Source organism: Culex quinquefasciatus, chromosome 1 (assembly GCF_015732765.1).
Source record: "Culex quinquefasciatus strain JHB chromosome 1, VPISU_Cqui_1.0_pri_paternal, whole genome shotgun sequence".
Lineage (NCBI taxonomy): Eukaryota > Metazoa > Arthropoda > Insecta > Diptera > Culicidae > Culex > Culex quinquefasciatus.
This window is the reverse complement of record NC_051861.1, coordinates 62,876,045-62,897,503: the sequence shown is the minus strand read 5'-3', so window position 1 is coordinate 62,897,503 and position 21,459 is coordinate 62,876,045. Positions and strand designations below refer to the sequence as shown.

At 45.5% G+C, this 21,459-nt stretch overlaps 1 protein-coding gene and 1 long non-coding RNA gene across 4 annotated transcripts; both read right to left on the bottom strand.

The window, feature by feature from the left end:
* Nucleotides 1–3,831: 3,831 nt before the first annotated feature.
* Nucleotides 3,832–11,313, bottom strand: LOC119766070. 3 transcript variants are annotated; one of them, XR_005276943.1, is made up of 4 exons: nt 11,302–11,313; nt 10,559–10,674; nt 10,278–10,479; nt 3,832–4,173 (listed from the first exon to the last, which is right to left on the bottom strand). It is a non-coding gene; the product is annotated as an uncharacterized LOC119766070 (long non-coding RNA). The 3 variants fall into 3 exon arrangements; XR_005276942.1 differs by lacking the exon at nt 11,302–11,313 and adding an exon at nt 11,175–11,295; XR_005276941.1 differs by lacking the exon at nt 11,302–11,313 and adding an exon at nt 11,118–11,134 and having other exon boundaries at nt 10,559–10,743.
* A 3,069-nt stretch (nt 11,314–14,382) lies between these two features.
* On the bottom strand, nt 14,383–19,033 carry LOC119769976. Its single transcript, XM_038263940.1, has 5 exons — nt 17,903–19,033; nt 17,629–17,847; nt 17,102–17,386; nt 15,007–15,299; nt 14,383–14,761 (listed from the first exon to the last, which is right to left on the bottom strand). The coding sequence occupies exons 1-5, from the start codon at nt 19,031–19,033 to the stop codon at nt 14,383–14,385; spliced, it is 2,307 nt and encodes a 768-aa protein (XP_038119868.1).
* Nucleotides 19,034–21,459: the final 2,426 nt, after the last annotated feature.

Genomic DNA, 21,459 nt, shown 5'->3' with positions numbered 1-21,459 from the left:
GAAAATCATTTCCCCTAATTGGCCACATCCCCGAATACCACTTCCCCTAATCAGCCACATCCCCGAATGCCATTTCCCCGAATGCCATTTCCCCGAAAGGGGTCGTCCATGAAATATTTCACAATATTTAAGGCCCCACCCACCCTTACAACCACCTCCCCCTCATCACCCATATTTATTTAACAAAGACAATAACATTATTTTTAGTATGAGGCGTCATCCATCAAGTATGGCACACTAAAATCAGCACGCCTACGCCTCCCCCTTGAATAGTACGACACGTTTTGTACCTAATCCTGTTTTTGTTTTATTTATTTTATAATTCTGAGTTCAATTTAACAGCTTATCATTTTTATAGGATATGTTTTTAATTTTGTTATTGTTGAAATCACGATTGATGATTCAAGTAAGTAAGTAATGATTTAAGTATATAATATCTATCATTAACAACTCTGTTTCTTAATGCCTTCTATCATGTTTGATTTATGAGTTACGTTTATTAAACATCGAATTACTTTATGTAAATATTTTACAACCGTGGTGTAGGGCTAAGCGCGGTTGCCTCTAACCCAGTCGGCCTGGGTTCGATCCCAGATGGTCCTGGTGGCATATTTCGAGACGAGTTTAGTCTGATCACGCCTTCCGTTGGACGGGGAAGTAAATGTTGGTCCCGGTATAGCCTAAAGGTTATGTCGTTAGCTCAGTCCAGGTGTAGGAGTCCAGGTGTAGGAGTCGTCTCCCTGGGTCCTGTCTCGGTGGAGTCGCTTGTAGGTAGTTGGACTCACAATTTAAAGGTCGTCAGTTCGAATCCCGGGGTGGATGGAAGCTAAGGTGTAAAAAGAGATTTGCAATTGCCTCAACAATCAAGCCTTCGAACACCTAGTTTCGAGTAGGAATCTCGCAATCGAGAACGCCAAGGCAATGCTGTAGAGCGAGTAATGTTATTTATTTAGGCCTGATTTTTCAAATGTTTTATATAAATAATGCACTTGTTGTACCTTATCCAGTAAAAACACAATGAACTTATTTTGCAGTATGCCGAGAATCGCACTACCTAACACTCGTCAGCCAAATCAACCGTAAATTTTGTTATTTTCTGCTTATCGGTTGTGCTGAAATTAGTCGAGCTAGGTATATGCAACTAACTGTGTAAGGATACCAAGGGTACTGGAAATAGAAAAAAGAAAATTCAGGCTTAAAATATTTACAAAAGTTATTTGATGTTTGATAAGCTTAACTCATAAATCAAACATGATACAAGGCATTGATTGAACTCAGAACTAAAGAAAGTAAAAATGTAAAAAAACAAATTACAAAACGTGCCGGACTTTTCAAGGGCCCCCCCCCGGGTTGCGTGACAATATGTGGCATAGGGGGAGGGGTTATTTTTTGCTGATTTTAGTGTGCCATACTTTATGGACGCCGCATACTGAAAATAATGTTATTATCTTTGTTAAATAAATTAGGAGGAGGGAGGGGGTTGTAAGGGTGGGTGGGTCCTCAAATATTGTGAAATATTTCATGGACGACCCCTTTAATCAGTATTCATTGCAATTAAAAGGCTTAGGAGGTAAAGTACCGTGCGCCATTTCAGGTACATTCTATTTCAATAATAATTGCCTTCCGCCGTGATGTTGTAAATTGGGTACCGTCAGTGGGGGTGACTATGGGTCAAAAAACGATAGACCTTTCGTAATTTAAATTTTAAAATAAATTATAAAAATAATTCATCTTACAGAACAATTAATTAATTACAATTAGTAATTATTCATCAGCACGACTTAGTGCATCTAGCAGAGGCGGCGAGTGTAGCTAATTTAGGTAATCTCAATTACTTAAAACTTTAAAATTCGATATCTCTGGAACGAAACATATTCCTTTCTGTCGATAAAAGATTCTTATGTAAACTCGGACGGGAATACGATGGTGAGGTCAAATTCAAAAATAAATAGGGCTGTTTTGAGATACGGCTATTTAAAGTTTTCAATTACACAATACAGGTAGAAACGAGGGGCGTGAAACTGGCCTTAATGTATTAAATTTTCGCATTTAAGAGCGAGTCCACGAACAGGGCATACCCCTTTGTATGGGACGTCGTTTGGACCTCACCAATCTGCCTGAAATTTTCAGAGGTTGTTTGTACATATAAAACTAGCATCTGGACAAAATATGAGCACTCTAGGTCAACGGGAAGAGGGAAAATCAGGACACAAAGTTTAAAGGTTCAAAAACGTCAAAAATCTTAAAAAGGCTATAACTTAGGCAAAATTCAATTTATTTTCAAAATTCAAAATGCATCTGAAAGGGTTCTTGGTTCGAACTCGGTTCGACCTGCAGCTTGTAGGGGACATCTGGGACTACCATTTAAGACTGAGAACTGTAACCGTCGGGACTTCACTAGTGAAGGTCTCCGCGGCTATCGCGTAATAAATTCGTTAAAATACCATGCTTGGGTAGTGTTTGTGTGTCTGGTGGTTTCTCCCAGCGAAGACCCGGCTCATCGTCCACCAACAACATCCCAGTGTGCAGCCAGCGCTACCAACGAACTTCCATAACCCGCCACCAGAGGAGCTGTTAGCTGTGGGCGGGGAGGCGAAAGGAGTCGCGACAGGAAGGATGGGGATCAGGGTGAAGGCTCGGATGAAGAGGAGGAGGCAAGGGGAAGAACTAGGACCGCCATCATTCTGGGAGTCCGCGGAATCGTTCTATTCCCCGGACGACGCCAAAGCGAACAGATCTGTCGACTACCATCTGTTCTGCCAAGTGACTTTTAATAGTGCCCAGTAGTGCCCATCAGTGCCCAACATCACCGGCTGGACCAGTAGGAGAGCAACGCCGAGTTGCTAGAGTGCAGGAGTTGATTTGGAGGACACCAGGACCCCTTGTGTTTGGTGATAACCGTCTCAGTACCAACGACGGCTCACCCGTGTCGCTGACACCTACCGGGGACTCAAACCACCTCGAGTCTCCCCGAACGCAACCGTTACCGGGATAACCTGCTCGATCTGTGCCTATCCGGGGATTCCGGGCACCCTCGACGGTGTACCGAAGGCCACAGCCGTAACCATCTGTGGTGAGGCCAGGACGAGCAGCGGACGGGTCCATCGACGACGCGCCGTAGGAGAACCACCTTGGACGGCAAGCGGTCGTGCACGCGTGCGCCAGCTTGAAGAAGCGGAAGTGAAGAAGGAGAAGAAGGAGGGAGCGGAAGTGTGTAGCAGGAACAGGAAGGTGGACATCGCCGGCGAGCTGCGATCGACGACGGGGCCCCGAAGAAGAAGAAAAGGAAAAGGTCAGATTAGTCTGTAAGAAAGTGGGAGGAATAAAGAGAAGTGTAGAGAGAGAATAAAGTGTGTAGAGTTTTGGACCGCACACCTGGAGTTTTACATTGGACATCACAAGCATTCCCCAGCTGCGCGACTTGACTAAAGGCGTGCCGACCCTGAGGGCCTTGAACTCTGGGAGTCTCTGTGACGCTCAGTAGTCGGACAACCCGTAAGTTACACTTTGGCGCCCAACAAAAATTTGACCTTTAGTCAGTTTTCAAGGGTAATCCAGCTTGGGAAGAATTGCTTGTGAAGAACCAACCAACGCAGGCGTCTCTGGGAAAACACCCAGCCAGCCTAGCATAACGTTCGCACAAGTGCGACCAAATTACATTCTCTTTACACTGCGATTGATCATTCCATTTTTCACTGAAGGGGTTCTGATGTCCAAAATTGTGTGAGAAGGGCGATTGTTGAAAAGAAGGTCGAAGTTGTTAAGGATTAAATTGAATTTAGATTGTTTGGAGCACATTGTTTTGTCTGTGTGTGGTGATCGTTCGGATAGTTGAAATAAAACAACAAGAAAAGTGAGCATTTATTAGCCACAGAAGCAATTCGTTTGGACGAAAGCTTCTTTACAAACTTACGTACTAATTTCAATTAAAATTTTTGTTAATTTATTTTTTTGTTTCAATTTGTAGTGATCGTTCTTTTTAAATTTTAAATTTGTTGATTTTCCTACGCATTTTCAAAATGGAACACGATACTCTTCGAGCCCAATACTACTCGATGGATGCAAATCATTTGCTTGATGATGAGTTGCAGCATGAATTAACCATCCGCGAAGTCAACACAGCAGGAGTGTCGCGCAGTCAATGCATTCGTATGTTGCGTGGAATGTTGAGAACTGAAAGAGAAAATCGAGAAAATAATTATAAACCAGGTTGGAGTTCGTTGTTGTTTGAATTACGGTGTTGTGACGAAAAAGTGTCACAAATAATTTTGGCTTTGGAAGGTCCTAAGAAAAAAAAGGTTCCTGATCAAAATTGGAAGACTAGGCTACTCCACTGCTTGTTCCGTTTAGAGCGAGCAAAAGCTCACGCGAAAGAGGAAGCAGATTTGGGTAGCATTGGTATGATGGCGAGCGAATGTTTGAAAATGTTGAGAGTATATTTTTCTCTGTTCTCTCCTCATCCGGAGGTGCGGAATGCTGAACTTTCGATTTTGAATGAAAGCTTACGCAAACTTCGGGAGGATGGAGAACCTGGAGAGAATCAGGAGGAGGATGAGATCGGGTTGAACGAAGACATAGCTGAGGGAGAACAAGAATCGCAGAGAGTGTCAGAAGTGAGTGAGGATAATAGAGTGATTGGAGAAATTGGAGTGTTTGGAGAGAGCGTGAGTGTAGATGAGCTTAACAAGCTGGCAGAGATTGGTGTAACTGGTGGAAGTAAACAACCCAATAAGACTGCGAATGAGATCGTCTCAGGACTTATGAATGAAAATGAGAAGTTGATGAATACGGTGGCTCTGCTGATGGAGCGAATGGCAGTGTTAGAAGCGAGCAACGCTGTCGCAACAAAGGCATTGAGAGAGAAAGCTTCCAACAGCACACAGGTGAATGAGGACTCTCTGCAAAGTGAGCAAGAAAAAGCGCAGAAATCTGTTGATTTTTGTGAATGGATCAAGAAAAAGTATGGATCGTTCGACAGTCTCAGGGGTAGTGAACAAAATTCAAAGTTCAACCAGGCGTCGGGGAGCGGATCGGACAAGGTCTCGAACAACAGGCGGTTGCCGGTGCACAAATGGTCTGTGACGTACGACGGGATGGACAACGGTAGAAGGTTGAATGAGTTCATTAAGGAGGTAGAATTTAACGCGAGATCGGAGAAGTTTGATGACGACGAGCTTTTCATGTCTGCACATCACCTGTTTACGCGTAAAGCGAGGGCGTGGTTCATGGAAGTCAATAGTAACAACGAGCTGAGGACGTGGAAAAATTTGGTAGAAGAACTTAAGAATGAGTTCTTGCCCGTGGACATTGACTACCAGTACGAGCGCCAGGCGACCATGCGGAAACAAGGTCCGAAAGAAAATTCCAGGATTATTATCTGGACATGGTGCGAATTTTCCGGAACATGTCGATTCAGTGGGATTTGGATCGGAAGTTTAAGCTATTGTTCAGGAACACCAGGGAGGATTGCAAGACGGCGATGCTTGCCGCCAAAATCAAAACAATTCCAACTATGCGTGAATTTGGAAAACAGTTTGATTCTATAAACTGGCAGATTTACAATAACAACACTAAAGAGCAATTCTCTACGAAATCGGTCTTTTTTCTTCAATTTTAATTTTTGTATTTTTTAATCCGGCTGAAACTTTTTTGGTGCCTTCGGTATGCCCAAAGAAGCCATTTTGCATCATTAGTTTGTCCATATAATTTTCCATACAAATTCGGCAGCTGTCCATTCAAAAATGATGTATGAAAATTCAAAAATCTGTATCTTTTGAAGGAATTTTTTGATCGATTTGGTGTCTTCGGCAAAGTTGTAGGTATGGATTTTAAAAGGGCGTAATATTGAATGTTTGGCCTTTGTGAAATGTTAGTCTTGATTTGAAAATTCCAAAAATATTTTTTTCGAAGAGATCGGAAAATTTCACAAATGTTTCATATATTAACATTGAAAATCGGACCATTAGTTGCTGAGATATTGACGATAGAAAATGGTGGGTTGTTTGGGTGAAACTTAGAAAACATCAATTTTCCTGTTTTTAAACCTTTGCATTGCAATATCTCAGCAACTAAAGGTCGTATCAACAAAGTCCAAATAAGCAAAATATAGAGAATTTTCTCAGCTTTTCAAAAATATTTTTTTCAAAACTGGGCAAACATGTGCACTAATTTAAAAAAATGAAAAACTGCGACTATTTTCAAAAAAGTCACTTAAATATGGCTATAACTTGAAAACGGTGCACTTTATCAAAATTTCAGTAAAGTACTTTTTGATTGCAAATTTGATTTTACATCGAAAAATGAAGTTGAAAAATTTTTACGACCAAAATTTCGATTTTTTGAAAAAATCAGTATTGATTAAAAAATTCATAACTCGGTCAGTGATTTTTTGCACAACCTGGAAATTTCTGAAAAGTTGGCATTTTATGCCTTCTAAAACATATCAAAAAATAAAAAAAATTAAAAATAGTGTTTTTTGTAAATCAAGTTTTAGTGATAAAAAGTTAAATAAAAAAATCACCAAATTTTTTTACCGTGTATTTTTTTCCAGTGTAGTCCGTATCCATACCTACAACTTTGCCGAAGACACCAAATCGATCAAAAAATTCCTTCAAAAGATACAGATTTTTGAATTTTCATACATCATTTTTGTATGGACAGCTGCCGAATTTGTATGGAAAATTATATGGACAAACTAATGATGCAAAATGGCTTCTTTGGGCATACCGAAGGCACCAAAAAAGTTTCAGTCGGATTAAAAAATACAAAAAAAATCGAATGACCGAAATCCTAGAGAACTGCTCTAAAGAAAACAACTACCCACCTAGGAGGAACTCAAAGATCGAGGAAATTGGACAGCAGCAGTCGTACCAGAGAGGCGGAAATGGAGGGAACCGTTTTCAGGAGAACCGTTTTCAGGAGAATCAAGGTGGCCAAAAGACTGGTTACCAAGGAAAAAACTTCAACCCAAACTACAAACCACCGATTAAACAGAGTTTCTCAACCCAACAAGGTGGAAAACCTCCTCCTTCAGGTGGGAAACCTCAATTCCAACCGAAACCATCGGCGAAGCAGGAGAGTGGTTCAGGACCGGAGCGAAAACCGGAGGAATCAAGACCAGGTCCGAGCGGAACTGACCCCCTTCAAAGGATTTTGAAGGCGTACATTCCTATTAAAAGGGTGTATGTTTCAACTGCCACGATGAAGGACATAGGTTCCAGGACTGTGACGAGACGAGGAAAACTTTCTGTGAGAACTGTGGTTTTCCAGGTTTCCAACCAAAGATTGTCCTTTTGTGAATCAAAAACGTGCGACGGACTGCTCAGTGAGGCAGAGCAGTCGCATCAACGAAGCCGAAAGACCTCTTGCTGAAGAAGAAGACGTGTCAGCCACACTTCAGGAGTTAGGATACTCGCAGGTGGGCCAGGTCACCGAGAGCGACGAGATTGCTTCGATGCTCGTCAAACTCAGTGGAGACGCCAGGCCATTCACGAGAGTCTAGCTCATGGGGATTGGCGTAATTGGGCTTCTGGACAGCGGAGCACAACGGACAGTTCTAGGGGTCGGTGCGAAGAAGATCATGAAAGCGTTGAATCTGAAGCTTGAACCTTCGGATGTCAACTTGAAAACAGCCGCGGGGGATGATTTGGAAGTCATTGGGAGTGTAGAGATTCCATTTACGTTCAACGGCTGCACAAAATTGCTGAATGTCCTGATCGCCCCAAAACTGCACCGTAGATGTGTTTTAGGCTACGATTTCTGGTTGAAATTTGGAATTCGACCAGCAGTACAGAACGAGATGATTGAAATTTTGGATGATGGGGCACACGAAGGTCTGGACGACGAAAACGTTGTCAGACGAACAGAACCGCGAGCTGGAGGAGATTAGAAAACTGTTTCTGGTGGCGGAGCCAGGCCTCTTGAACCAGACCAACAAAATGGAACACAAGATAGAATTGAAAGAAGAATTTGTTAACGCGGATCCGGTGAGGCAGAACCCTTATCCGTGGAGTCCGGAGATCCATCGGAAGATCCACCTAGCAGTCGAGAAGATGATTCGTGAAGGGATTATCGAACCGTCGGAGTCCGACTGGGCACTTCCGGTTGTTCCAGTTAAAAACGCGATACGGACGAAATCAGACTTTGTTTGGATGCGAGAAAACTTAATGAGCGAACAAAAGGGATGCGTACCCATTACCGCACCAGAACCGGATCTTGAGTCATCTCAGTCCGGTGAAATATCTGTCCACCATCGACCTGTCACAAGCCTTCTTACAGGTTCCGCTTGATTCAGAGTCAAGGAAGTACACAGCTTTTATGATACCAGGCATGGGGCTGTTCCAATTCAAACGGCTTCCGTTTGGGTTGGTCAATAGTCCCGCCTCGCTTAGTAAATTGATGGACAAAGTCCTAGGTCATGGTGCGTTAGAGCCGGCGATTTTCGTTTATTTAGACGACATCGTCGTTGCGAGTCAAACGTTTGACGAGCATGTGCAAAGGTTGAGGGAGCTAGCGAAACGTTTGAAGGAAGCCAACTTATGCATTAATCTTCAAAAATCAAAATTTTGCTGCCAGGAGTTACCGTATCTTGGGTACATTCTGTCCCAAGATGGGCTACGACCTAATCCTGATCGTGTCCAAGCGATCATCGGATATCAGGTTCCTCACTCGGTAAGACAATTACGTCGATTCCTCGGTATGGCCAATTATTACCGACGGTTCATCGCAAATTTTAGTGAAATTACATCACCTCTCACTGACTTATTGAAAAATAAGCCAAAGAGGGTGGTTTGGAACACGGCAGCTGATTGTGCATTTAAGACCATCAAAGAGCGGCTCATTTCTGCCCCTGTGATGGCAAATCCTAACTTTACGCTTCCATTCACCGTCCAAACGGACGCGTCGGACAACGCTATCGCTGGCGTCCTCACACAGGTGCATAATGGGGAGGAGAAAGTGATTGCTTACTTTTCTGAGAAATTGAAGGGGGCGGAACTCCACTACCACGCAGCCGAGAAGGAAGGTTTAGCCGCACTTCGAAGCATAGAAAAGTTCAGGTGTTACATTGAAGGTACGAGGTTCAACTTGGTGACCGATTCTTCAGCCCTGACTTTTATTATGCGATCTAAGTGGCGGTCTTCTTCTCGGTTGAGTCGGTGGAGTATCCTCCTCCAACAATACGACATGGAGATTAAGCATCGCAAAGGCAAGGACAACATTGTTCCGGACGCGCTCTCCCGATCCATCGAGAGTCTTGAAGAAGAGCCCGAGGACGGTTGGTACCGGAAATTATTCGCCGCCGTTAAGGACGATCCCGAGAAGTACACGGACTTCCGGATCGAGGACAGCAAGCTCTACAAGTTTGTCGCAGCAAAGTCTGACGTTATGGACTATCGTTTCGAGTGGAAACAGTGTATTCCAGTCTCGCTGAGAAACCGGATATTGAAAGAAGAACACGACGAGAATCTCCACATTGGATTTGACAAGTGTGTTGAGAAGATCAAGCAACGGTACTACTGGCCACGGTTGTCATCGGATGTTAGGAAGTACATCGCGAAGTGCGAGCCGTGCAAAGTAAACAAACCGTCTACGAAGTCAACTGCGCCGGAAATGGGGAAACAGCGTGTTGCTACGCGACCCTTCCAGATCATATGCATCGACTATATCCAGTCTCTGCCACGGAGCAAGCAGGGCAACGCCCATTTATTAGTGATCATGGATCTTTTTCTAAATATTGCCTGCTTGTTCCCGTGAAAAAGATTTCTGCGATTAGTGCATGCAAGATTCTGGAGGAGTTGTGGTTTCGACGACTGTCCACTCCCCAAATCCTAATCAGTGACAACGCGACGACGTTTTTGTCGAAAGAGTTCCAGAGTTTGCTGGAACGTTATGAGGTTCAACACTGGGCTAATGCGCGGCACCGAAGTCAGGCGAACCCGGTGGAACGTCTTAACCGCACCATCAACGCCATGATTCGATCGTACGTAAGCTTGACCAGAAGCTTTGGGACACAAAATTGTCGGAAATCGAGTTCGTGCTTAATAACACCATTCACTCGACGACTAAATTTAGTCCGCATTGCGTCGTTTTTGGTCACGAGATCATCAGTAAGGGATCGGATCACAGGCTTGAGAAGGAGCAAGAACTCAGCAAGGAAGAGAGAATGAAAAAATTCGACGGAGTAACGCAGAGAATTTATGAGTTCGTGAGAGAGCAGCTGAAAAAAGCTCACGAGGAGACGAAACGGAAGTACGACCTTAGACACCAGCGATACTCACCAAGTTTCGATGTGGGTCAGCGTGTGTATAAAAAAAGCTTTCGGCAGTCGTCGGCAGGAGACCAATACAACGCTAAGCTCGGACCCCAGTACACACCGTGCATCATCGTCCGTAAGAAGGGCACCAGCTCGTACGAGGTGTCGGACTTGAACGGAAAGTCCCTCGGCGTGTTCTCGGCTGCCGATCTCAAGGCGTAAAGGACCTAAAACAAAACCTAGATTTAGTCACCGAAAGCTGAACCGCGGATTAAAATTGAGGTACGGTACGAGTTATGATCAAACCTTTTTCCTAAACCAACCGACTACTCCAGTTTGTCAACTCCAAGAAGGTCTGCAGCTTTCGGGCGAGAAATGTCAGGAAAATCCAAAAAAGTAGGTGGCATAGTGGATGCACCGCACTTAGGAACCAGTACGTGGGTGTCATTAGGTACACCACGTACGACAAATCAAGGATCGTTCCAAAAAAGCTAGCACAAAAGTTGAAAAATCAATGAATTTATCGTTTTAATTTGTTTTGAATGATTTTAAAATCAGGTACCAGTAGAAGAATATTTATGAATGAACGGAGAGGAGAGAGGAGTTGTGAAAGTTTTCTATGAATGAATGAGAGGGAGAGAGTGCAAGTGCATTTCATCCTGTGCGCGCTTACATAACTTGCATGCAAGATCGTAAACATAATTTGATCTGCAGCAGTGTGTGTGAATGTGTTTAAAGGGAAGAGGCGGACTTGTTAGGGAAACTATTCACTGTTTATGTCACGATCACTAGAATTTTCAAATTATAAAATATCCTGTCAATTATCAATCGGGAAACATAGATTGCTACTGTTCACCATACTTACGTTTTCATAGTCATAGAGTTTAGTGTTGAGTTTTATAAGGGAATTTTCAGGGATTACCAAGCGAAAATCGTTGTTATCCACAGAGATCAACATGGCCATTAAATTTCGTACGAAAATAAACATGATAAAACCGATTTTCGCCCCGCGCGCACCCAAAAATTCTCCAATTAAAATCTCAACACACTTTTCACATGTTGCTTTAACACATTTTAGTGACAGATGATTGACAGATTCTGTGAGTTCCCTGATAAGATCGCATGCACACAGACACAACGGTGATAACGAGATCTCGAGATAATGTACTAAAACGCAACTCCGACAACGTTGAAATATTTCATGTATAGCCACACATGACTTTACTTTTGTATATAATTGCTCCGGAGCCCCAGTCATAAACTTATTCATTTTTTTTAATCTATTTATTTGCATGCTATTTATTGAATTTTAAAATGTTCATGTGCATGTGTTATTTAATTTATTTTCTTGTAGTGATTTCGTTAATTTTAATGTTTTTGCTAATTACCTTTTCAACAATTGGTGAGTTACCACGAAGTATATAGATGGATTATTCGCTGGAGGCCGGAGTTGAAATATACGTTGAGGGCCAGTACACAGGTTCGACCTGCTAAGCAGCGCGGAGAGGGATTTAATCCTTCGTTGAAGCCTTATGACCCCGATAATTCCGATCACAATACTTCGCAAATCTCACATGTTTATATATATTTTGGATGTTATATTTTTGGATGTTAGAGGTCAGATTTGAATGGTGAAATGTTTCATGAGCTACCGTAAAGGTAGTGAATTCCGGTCCTGTGTTCATTATGCTTGGTTCGGAAGGTTCAGCTAGGCCGCACCGGTTGGGGACTCGCAAAAAATTCACAAATAAAACGAATTTTTGAGTTGCAAAAAAAATCCTTGCTCTCAAGTATTTTTTTTACCCGAGCTGGGGGAGAGTGTAACCGTCGGGACTTCACTAGTGAAGGTCTCCGCGGCTATCGCGTAGTAAATTCGTTAAAATACCATGCTTGGGTAGTGTTTGTGTGTCTGGTGGTTTTCTCCCAGCGAAGACCCGGCTCATCGTCCACCAACAACATCCCAGTGTGCAGCCAGCGCTACCAACGAACTTCCATAACCCGCCACCAGAGGAGCTGTTAGCTGTGGGCGGGGAGGCGAAAGGAGTCGTGACAGGAAGGATGGGGATCAGGGTGAAGGCTCGGATGAAGAGGAGGAGGCAAGGGAAGAACCAGGACCGCCATCATTCTGGGAGTCCGCGGAATCGTTCTATTCCCCGGACGACGCCAAAGCGAACAGATCTGTCGACTACCATCTGTTCTGCCAAGTGACTTTTAATAGTGCCCAGTAGTGCCCATCAGTGCCCAACATCACCGGCTGGACCAGTAGGAGAGCAACGCCGAGTTGCTAGAGTGCAGGAGTTGATTTGGAGGACACCAGGACCCTTGTGTTTGGTGATAACCGTCTCAGTACCAACGACGGCTCACCCGTGTCGCTGACACCTACCGGGGACTCAAACCACCTCGAGTCTCCCCGAACGCAACCGTTACCGGGATAACCTGCTCGACCTGTGCCTATCCGGGGATTCCGGGCACCCTCGACGGTGTACCGAAGGCCACAGCCGTAACCATCTGTGGTGAGGCCAGGACGAGCAGCGGACGGGTCCATCGACGACGCGCCGTAGGAGAACCACCTTGGACGGCAAGCGGTCGTGCACGCGTGCGCCAGCTTGAAGAAGCGGAAGTGAAGAAGGAGAAGAAGGAGGGAGCGGAAGTGTGTAGCAGGAACAGGAAGGTGGACATCGCCGGCGAGCTGCGATCGACGACGGGGCCCCGAAGAAGAAGAAAAGGAAAAGGTCAGATTAGTCTGTAAGAAAGTGGGAGGAATAAAGAGAAGTGTAGAGAGAGAGAATAAAGTGTGTAGAGTTTTGGACCGCACACCTGGAGTTTTACATTGGACATCACAAGCATTCCCCAGCTGCGCGACTTGACTAAAGGCGTGCCGACCCTGAGGGCTTGAACTCTGGGAGTCTCTGTGACGCTCAGTAGTCGGACAACCCGTAAGTTACAGAACGCTTTGGGTAAGGCAGTTTAACATATTAAATAGACACTTTTACTTTTAGTGAAGTTTTTGGTTGTAAATTTTTTGCTCGGGGGACCCCTTAGATCCCATTTTCTGGTGATAATTTTCTCATATTCGTGTTTCTGAGACAATTTCACAATAACAACATGCATAAAAATGTTTATTTTGATCCATTTTAACCCTTTAAAAAATAAAAGTTTAAAAAAATCTTCGATTCACATTCATTGAAAATCAAGCTCGTTTCAAAGGATACTAGATGACACCAGAAAAAAAGCAGCTTCATAATTTTTTTTAACTTTCATTTTTTAAAGGATTAAAATGGATCAAAATAAACATTTTTATGCATGTTTCTAATGTGAAATTGTCTCAGGAACACGAATATGATGAATTTATCACCGAAAAATTTGATCTAAGGGATCCTCCGAAGAGTTCCAAACGTGGAACAGAATTAGCTAGGTTCAGAACTGGGAGCAGTCGTTGCGACTGAAATGGCGCTGTGCGCCGCTGTTATCCGTAACCGTAAACTGTGCTGGGCCTTTGCCATCCAGATCGCAAGCAAACATCTTCATGCAAACCACCACCGAAACAAAACAGGTTACCTCAGAGCATTTCGGAAAGTTCCGATCTTTTTGATGGCCTCCGAGCGCAGAACGACCCGCAGGTCTGGGTGCAGACAGGGTGGCGACTCTGGAGGAAAAAGATTCGGTAAACTTTTTGAAATTTGAAACAAAAAAAAATAATCAAATTCAAATTATTCGCTCTACAGCATTGCCTTGGCGTTCTCGATTGCGAGATTCCTACTCGAAACTAGGTGTCCGAAGGCTTGATTGTTGAGGCAATTGCAAACCTCTTTTACACCTTAGCTTCCATCCACCCCGGGATTCGAACTGACGACCATTGGATTGTTAGTCCAACTGCCTACCAGCGACTCCACCGAGACAGGACCCAGGGAGACGACTCCTACACCTGGACTGAGCTAACGACCTAACCTTTTTTAGGTTAGTTCGGGACCAACATTTACTTCCTTCCGACGGAAGACGTGATCAGACAAATCTCGTCTCGAAAAATGCCACCGGGACCGTCTGGGATCGAACCCAGGCCGACTGGGTGAGAGGCAACCACGCTTACCCCTACACCACGGTTCCCGGCAAAATTCGAAACAATACATAACTTAACTGGTGTGCGGAGGCCTTCCGACCTCCGCCGTTGGAGGAGTCCTAGTTCTCCCCTTGCGCAGTAGAAAGGTTGTCACGGATCGGCAGAATGCAGATCTTAGAGATCGCACGCTGATAGCTGCCGTCCTTTGTGCGCACCGTGACGACACGGATATTGCCGTCAGCTCCCGGGTGGATATCGGAAACGCGCAGAGCTGCCACTTCAACGGCGGGAGATTCTCGTCCTTCAGCAGGACCATGGTTCCTACAGCAACGTTGTCTTTTTGCTTTGTCCACTTCGTGCGGTTGTGCAGGTCCGACAGGTAGAGATTTGACCACTTCTTCCAGAGCTGCTGCGTGTACCGCTGGACAGTTTGCCAGGCCGAGCCACGTAGCCTAGTGGTAACGCTTCCGCCTCGTAAGCGGTAGATCGGGGTTCAAATCCCGGCTCGGACCAACACAACTGGTGATCTTTTCCCTTCTGGATTCGATTGCTTAGTAAAGGGAAGGTAGTGTATCGTCACAAACTGGACCTTATCACGACACCTTAGGGAGGCGACCTATGAAATGTTAACATTAACCCGATACTCTTCACGGGTGTTCCCCTCAGGAACTGGGAAAGATTTACTTACTTTACTTACAATCTGTTCTCGGGAATGTGGTCGAGGTTTGGCTCAGGAATCGCAGTGAGTGGACGTTGGATCAGGAAGTGTCCTGGGGTCAGCGCTTCGAAGTCTGCGGGGTCGTTGCTGAGCGGCGTGAGCGGTCGCGAGTTGAGGATCGCTTCGATCTGGACCAGCACAGTCTGGAACTCGTCGTACAGCAGGGTGTGCAGCCCGATCGTACGTTTGAACAGCAACTTGAAGCTCTTCACCGCGGACTCCCAGAGGCCGCCGAAGTTCGGCGAGCGAGCGGGAATGAACTTGAACTCGATGTTGTTCAATTCAATTCAGTTTTTATTTTTGAATAAACAAGTTACAATAAGTTCAATTTGTGTACAATACAGAGTTTTGGAGTTCCTTGCAGCTGTGTGTTACACTAGTCCATGTTGGAGGAATTATTGTTTTGGCTATGGGCTTAACAAAAAGTAAGAAAAGTTTCAAAAAACTTACTAGAGTTACTAAGGAAAAAGGATAGGGGAGAAAAGCTTACAACTAGATCACAGTTCAAATTTATCGAGTATAGATGTACTTGATCATTAATTCGCCTAAAGCCATGAATTGTTCCGCCTTGTTACGGCAGGCCTTGAACCGCGTCAGCATCTCACCCGCGAGTGAAGAACTCTGGCAGGGTGAAAAGATCTTCGCCAGTTATTTCTTGCTGCGCCGAATCGCCGCAACCGGCAACGACGCTGGCAAAAGATCGTCCCCAGCCAGGAGGAGGCGTTGAATTGTTCGACGGGACCGTACGCTGCCCAGCTGCAGGAACGGTTGTGCTCGTACTGCGGTGAGGAGGGCGGGACGCTGCCGGTTTCTTCTTCCTCTTTTCCTGGTCCTCAATGTATGCTTTCCGTGCGCTGCATCCACGGTAATTGCTGGTATGATTACCTTCGCAGTTGGCGCACTTGATGCGCGGCTTGGTTTGGGCTGCGTCGTCCCCCAAATCCACCTTCCGTGGCAGTGAACACATCTCAGAAAGGTGTGTGCCACCGCATTTCACACAACGCGGCTGGAGGTTGCAGTGTCGCGAGCCGTGGCCGTACTTCTGGCAACGGTGACATTGCGCTGCGTCGTTTGGGTGTTTCGAGTAAAACCGCCAGTTTACCCAAAACCCGTCCAACGTTTTAATCCGCCGCAGGTCCTGGATCTTGACGGTGCCGCGGTTGAAGTACAACAAGTACAGCGTGTGCGTACCTGTCTCTGTTGTCTTGCGCGAGAGCACTTTTATCTCCCGCGGTCGTACTTTCGCATTTTGGAGGTGTTCCTCCAGCTGCGAAATGGGGCGATCCATATACCCACCAAGGACAACCTTCACGGGGACGTCATCAGCATGGTCAAATGTGTAGTGCCTTATGCCATTTGCTTTGAGCGTCGCAATCACATCGGCAAAACTTTTTTTGTCGAGTGTGATCACTTGCACAGCAGTTTTGCCTAGCTTCAAAGAATATTTATTGCCCTCGAGGAGCTCATCAATATCGTCTGCGAGATGGCCCAGACAATAGATAGGCGGCGGCCTTCGTTCTTGCGATCGCGTTTTGTTCTTCTCCTTTGCGCTGGACTCAGGAATGTTGCTATTGTCGTCGTCGTCGTCACTGGTCGTTTCGCCATCTTCTTCCTCTTCCCCGCTGAGGGGCTCGTACGGGTTGCTGATAATTATTCCACCCGTTGATTTATTGCCGTCGAGTTTCGGCACGTTCACCTGGCTGGAACCGGCGGCGACTCTCCCACGTGTTCTCACGGGGCTACGTGGAGAGAATCCACGTGGGGAGATCCCACGTGGCCGGTATTCCGGGTGCAGGAGGTTTTTGTCGATGACACTGTCGCTCGTTTTAGCGATGGCGGTGGTTTTGGCGATGGTTTGCTAAGGTGGTAAGCAAACCACTCGGCCGGCGGAGGAACTTCGCGAATGTTTCGAGGCCGCACTCGAGCTGCCACGGCCCCGGCCGGACTTCGGCATCTCGGGGAGGCAGTTTCGCGGATAAACTGGTAACTCGCGACGTTAAAATCGAAAAAACTTGAGGAGCGTCGAACACCGTGTTGTTGCTGGCTCAAGCGTTGCCAGGGTTCTGAACTCGATGTTGTCGATCGCTGTTTCGCGGATAATCTCCTCTTCGAACTGCTGACTTAGGAACAGCTTGGCGAGTTCGCTCAGCTCACGTCTTGCGCCGACGAAGTTCTTGGCGTTGTCGCACATAACCAGCTTTGGTTTGCCACGCCGGGCAGTGAACCGTTTGAGGGCCGCCAGAAATGCCTGCGTCGTTAGGTCTGCTGCTAGTTCTAGGTGAACAGCTTTGGTGACCAGGCAGACGAAGATGGCAACGAAGCACTTCACTGGGCGAGCTCGGCGCTGCGGGTACGCGACCTGAAAGGTCCGCAGTAGTCAACTCCGACTCGTGCGAACGGTGTGCACGGAGTGATTCGTTCGGGCGGCAGATCCGCCATGAGCTGGTCCAGAACCTTCGGCTTGACACGGAAGCAATCGACACACTTGTGGATCACCTCGCGAACGAGGTTGCGGATGTTGATCGGCCAGAACCGCTCACGCACAGCAGAGATCAACAGTTATTGTCCAGCGTGAAACATGGTCTCGTGATAGTGTGTGACGATAAGCTTCGTGAACGGATGACGATGGTCGAGGATGTACGGATGCTTCCGGCTGTCCGAGACTGCGGCGTGCTGCAACCGGCCGCCGACGCACAGGATTCCATCGACGATTCTTGGGTTCAGCGCAGCAATGCAGGAGTTGCTTGGAATCGCGCGATCTCTGGACAAAGCATCGTACTCTTCCGGGAAGCATTCTCGTTGAGCGAGGCGCACCAGCTTCTTCAAAGCGACCTTGAGCTCTTCAGCCGTCAACGGACCAACAGTGCTTGTTCACCGCACGGCTGTTGAAACAGAAGCGGCAGATTACAGCGGTCGTCCGTATTGTCACGGTGTACGACGAATTCGCTGTGAACAGTTTGCAGGGCTCGGTGTCACGTGCAACTGCAGCGACAGCGTTGTGTTCCTCCAGTTCTTCGTGGTCGAAGTCTGCTGCGTTCGGCACTTGAGCGTGCGGCCAGTGTTGGTGGTCGAGATTCAGCCAATAAGGACCGTTGAACCAGAGCTTTGAGTACTGCAGCTGCATCGGTGTCATGCCGCGAGAAATGATGTCAGCTGGGTTCTCTATTCCGGGCACATGGTCCCAAGATCCGCTCTCTGTCAGGTGTTGAATCTCGGACACACGGTTGGCCACGAACTGGTTCCATCTGGACGGCAGTGACGCAAGCCAGCAGCGTACGATCATGGAATCCGTCCAGAAGAACGCTTTTCCTCGGAAGTTGATGGCGTTGGCCACTTTCTCGTACAGATGCGCCAGCAGCAGAGCGGACGCCAGCTCCAAGCGGGGAATCGACTGCTTACGCTTCTTCTTCTTCGGGTTCTCGAGCGGTGCGATGCGGGATTTGGAGGTCAGCAAGCGGACGGTGACGTCGCCGTTGGCCGAAACGGTTCGGATGTAGATGCACGCACCGTAAGCGTTGACTGAAGCGTCGCAGAACCCGTGAAGCTGCACATTCTGGTCATCTGCACCTGTGCCAATCCAGCGGGGTATCGACAGGCTGTCTAGACCGGCTAGATTTCTGCGGTATTCTCGCCAGTACTCCTGCAAATCTTCTGGCAGAGCGGCGTCCCAGTCCAGTTCCATGCGCCACAGCTTCTGCACGAAGATTTTCGCTTGGACGACGACAGGACCGATCAGCCCGTACGGGTCGAAGATCATGGCCATGTCTGAGGCCACGACACGCTTCGTGATCACGGCAACGTCGTTCCACTTTGGCGATCTGAAACGGAAACAGTCCGTACTGGGCTCCCAGACGAGCCCGAGCGTCTTGACGGTTGCGTCAGACGTGTCCAGTTCTAGCAGAGTTCGTTCATCGCGAAGATGTTCCGGGACGTTGAGCAGGATGTCTCGGGAGTTTGAGTGCCACTTTCGCAACGAGAATCCGCCAGATTCCATCAGATCGACCATTTCGGCGACTAGCTCTTTTCCTTCAGCGACCGTGTGCGCACCTGCCAACATGTCGTCAACGTAGAAGTCACGTTTGAGGACCTTGGCAGCGGATGGGTGCGTCTTTTCTCCGATCTCACCGAGTTTTGCAAGCACTTGGTCGCTAAATACGGCGCAGACGCCGTTCCGTACGTGACAGTGGTCAACTCGTAGATTCGGATGGGTTCGTCCACATTGTCTCTCCAAACAATTCTCTGCAGTCTCTGGTCGTCAGGCTGGACGCGAATCATACGGTACATCTTGGCGATGTCAGCGACAATGGCAACAGCGTGTTTCAACTTTTTACGAGTTCATAACGTGCATGTTGCTGTTATAACCGAAACATTTTTAAAAACTGGCACTTATTTGAAAAGTGATCCAGATTATAAAGTTATAACCAATAACAGAATGAATCGAAATGGCGGTGGAGTTGCAATAGTTATCCACCGTAGTATGACTTATAGCACGTTATGTGACTTAAAGTTTGGGCATTGAACTTGAAACTTCTTTTGGGAAAATTATGATTGCAGCTGCATATTTGCCTTTTCAATGCACTGGGGAAAATAAAAATTATTTCAAAGGGGATTGGAATAAACTTATTCGGCATAGATCTCGATTTTTGATCATCGGTGATTTTAATGCCAAACACCAATCTTGGAATAATTCAAAAGTAAATTCCAATGGTAAAATTCTATTCAGAGATTGCACTTCTGGTCTTTATTCGGTTTTATATCCGAATGGGCCAACTTGCTTTTCTTCTGTTAGAAATCCATCAACAATTGATTTGGTTTTGACAAATCAAAGTCAGTATTGTGGTCCTTTAGTGACTCATGCTGATTTTGATTCTGACTTTTTCCAGTTTCCAGTAACTTTTTCACTTTCTCATGAAGCAGTTACCAGACCCAATAGTTCTGTGTTTAATTACCACAAAGCTAATTGGGACAGGTATCAGCATCATATTGAGAATAATTTTAATCATGATTTTGTTTTAGAAACCAAAGCTGATATTGATTCAGCCTTGGAATCTTTAACTAATGCAATTTTGGATGCTAGGAATATTGCTATTCCTAAAGTACAAGTCAAATTTGATTCTCCCATTATTGATGACGATCTTCAGCTTCTGATTCGTCTGAAAAATGTTCGCCGAAGACAGTATCAACGTTCTCGTGATCCTGCACTGAAGCGAATTCAAAAAGATTTGCAATAGGTTATTGACCACAGATTTACTTTCCTGCGAAATGAAAAGTTCGCAAGAGATGTCGAACAAATTAAACCTTATTCCAAACCTTTTGGAAACTATCAAAGCGACGTCGTCGTGCTATCTTGTCACACCCGCCATTTTGACGTTCCGAGAAAAACGCGTTTTAATGTTTGACCTTGAATATTCAAAAACGAGAGAACGCAATGTAAACAATAACAAACACGTTTTGTTTGGCTGACCATTCTGTGCATTGTCCCAAAGTTTGGTTGAAGTTGGTTGCTGGAGTCCCGAGTTATAATTACAAATGTTTTCGGTAGTCTAGCTTGTACGTGCGACAAACGCATCCTGACTTTCCAGGCCTGAAATCCCTTTGGCCTTTTGTCGCACTTACATCAATTTTCATGGAGTGAAAATAGATAGCACGACAAGATTGAAACTACTTTCATATGTAAAGTGACAAAAATGCACGGAGTTTTTTCGGTTTTTGTTGAATATCTCAGGATTGAAATCGAAATTTGGGGATCTGTGAAGGTCAAAAGGTGAGGCTTTGTGAGCTGCACAAAATGGCGTTCTTAACTCAATTTGGCCCAAAATGCACGTACGACAAGTTAGCACGATGGCGACGAAAGGTTCTTAAGAAACCTCAAAAACCAATCCCTTCTTTAAAAGATGGTGATAATATTCTATTAACTAATGGGGAGAAAGCTCAAAAACTTGCTCAGCAGTTTGAGAGTGCTCATAATTTCAACTTAAATGTTTTGAGTCCTATTGAAGATCAAATTTCAATAGAATTTCAGAATATTGTTGATCAAGAATTTTCATCAGATGAAGTTTTCAATACAGATCAGAATGAAATAAAATCTATTATCAAAAAATTTAAAAATATGAAAGCCCCTGGTGAGGATGGCATTTTTTACATTTAAATTAAAAAATTACCAGAAGCAACTTTAAGTAGCTTGGTCAAAATTTGCAACAAATGTTTTGATTTGGCATACTTTCCCAGTAGTTGGAAGAATGCCAAAGTAGTTCCGATTTTGAAACCGGATAAAAATCCTGCTGAAGCCTCAAGCTATCGGTCCATTAGTTTGCTTTCATCTATTAGTAAATTATTCGAAAGAATAATTCTTAATAGAATGATGACGCACATTAATGAAAATTCAATTTTCGCTGATGAGCAGTTTGGATTTCGCCTTGGGCATTCAACTAC

What these genes read in the sequence shown, in the direction of transcription:
- LOC119769976 (XM_038263940.1), bottom strand. Translation starts at nt 19,033, where the DNA reads ATGGTCGATCTGATGGAATCTGGCGGATTCTCGTTGCGAAAGTGGCAC. An exon ending in ATCCGTTCACGAAGCTTATC is followed by an intron (nt 17,387 to 17,628) that starts GTCACACACTAT and finishes CGGACCTTTCAG; the next exon opens with GTCGCGTACCCGCAGCGCCG. An exon ending in CACATTCCCGAGAACAGATT is followed by an intron (nt 14,762 to 15,006) that starts GTAAGTAAAGTA and finishes CGTTACCACTAG; the next exon opens with GCTACGTGGCTCGGCCTGGC.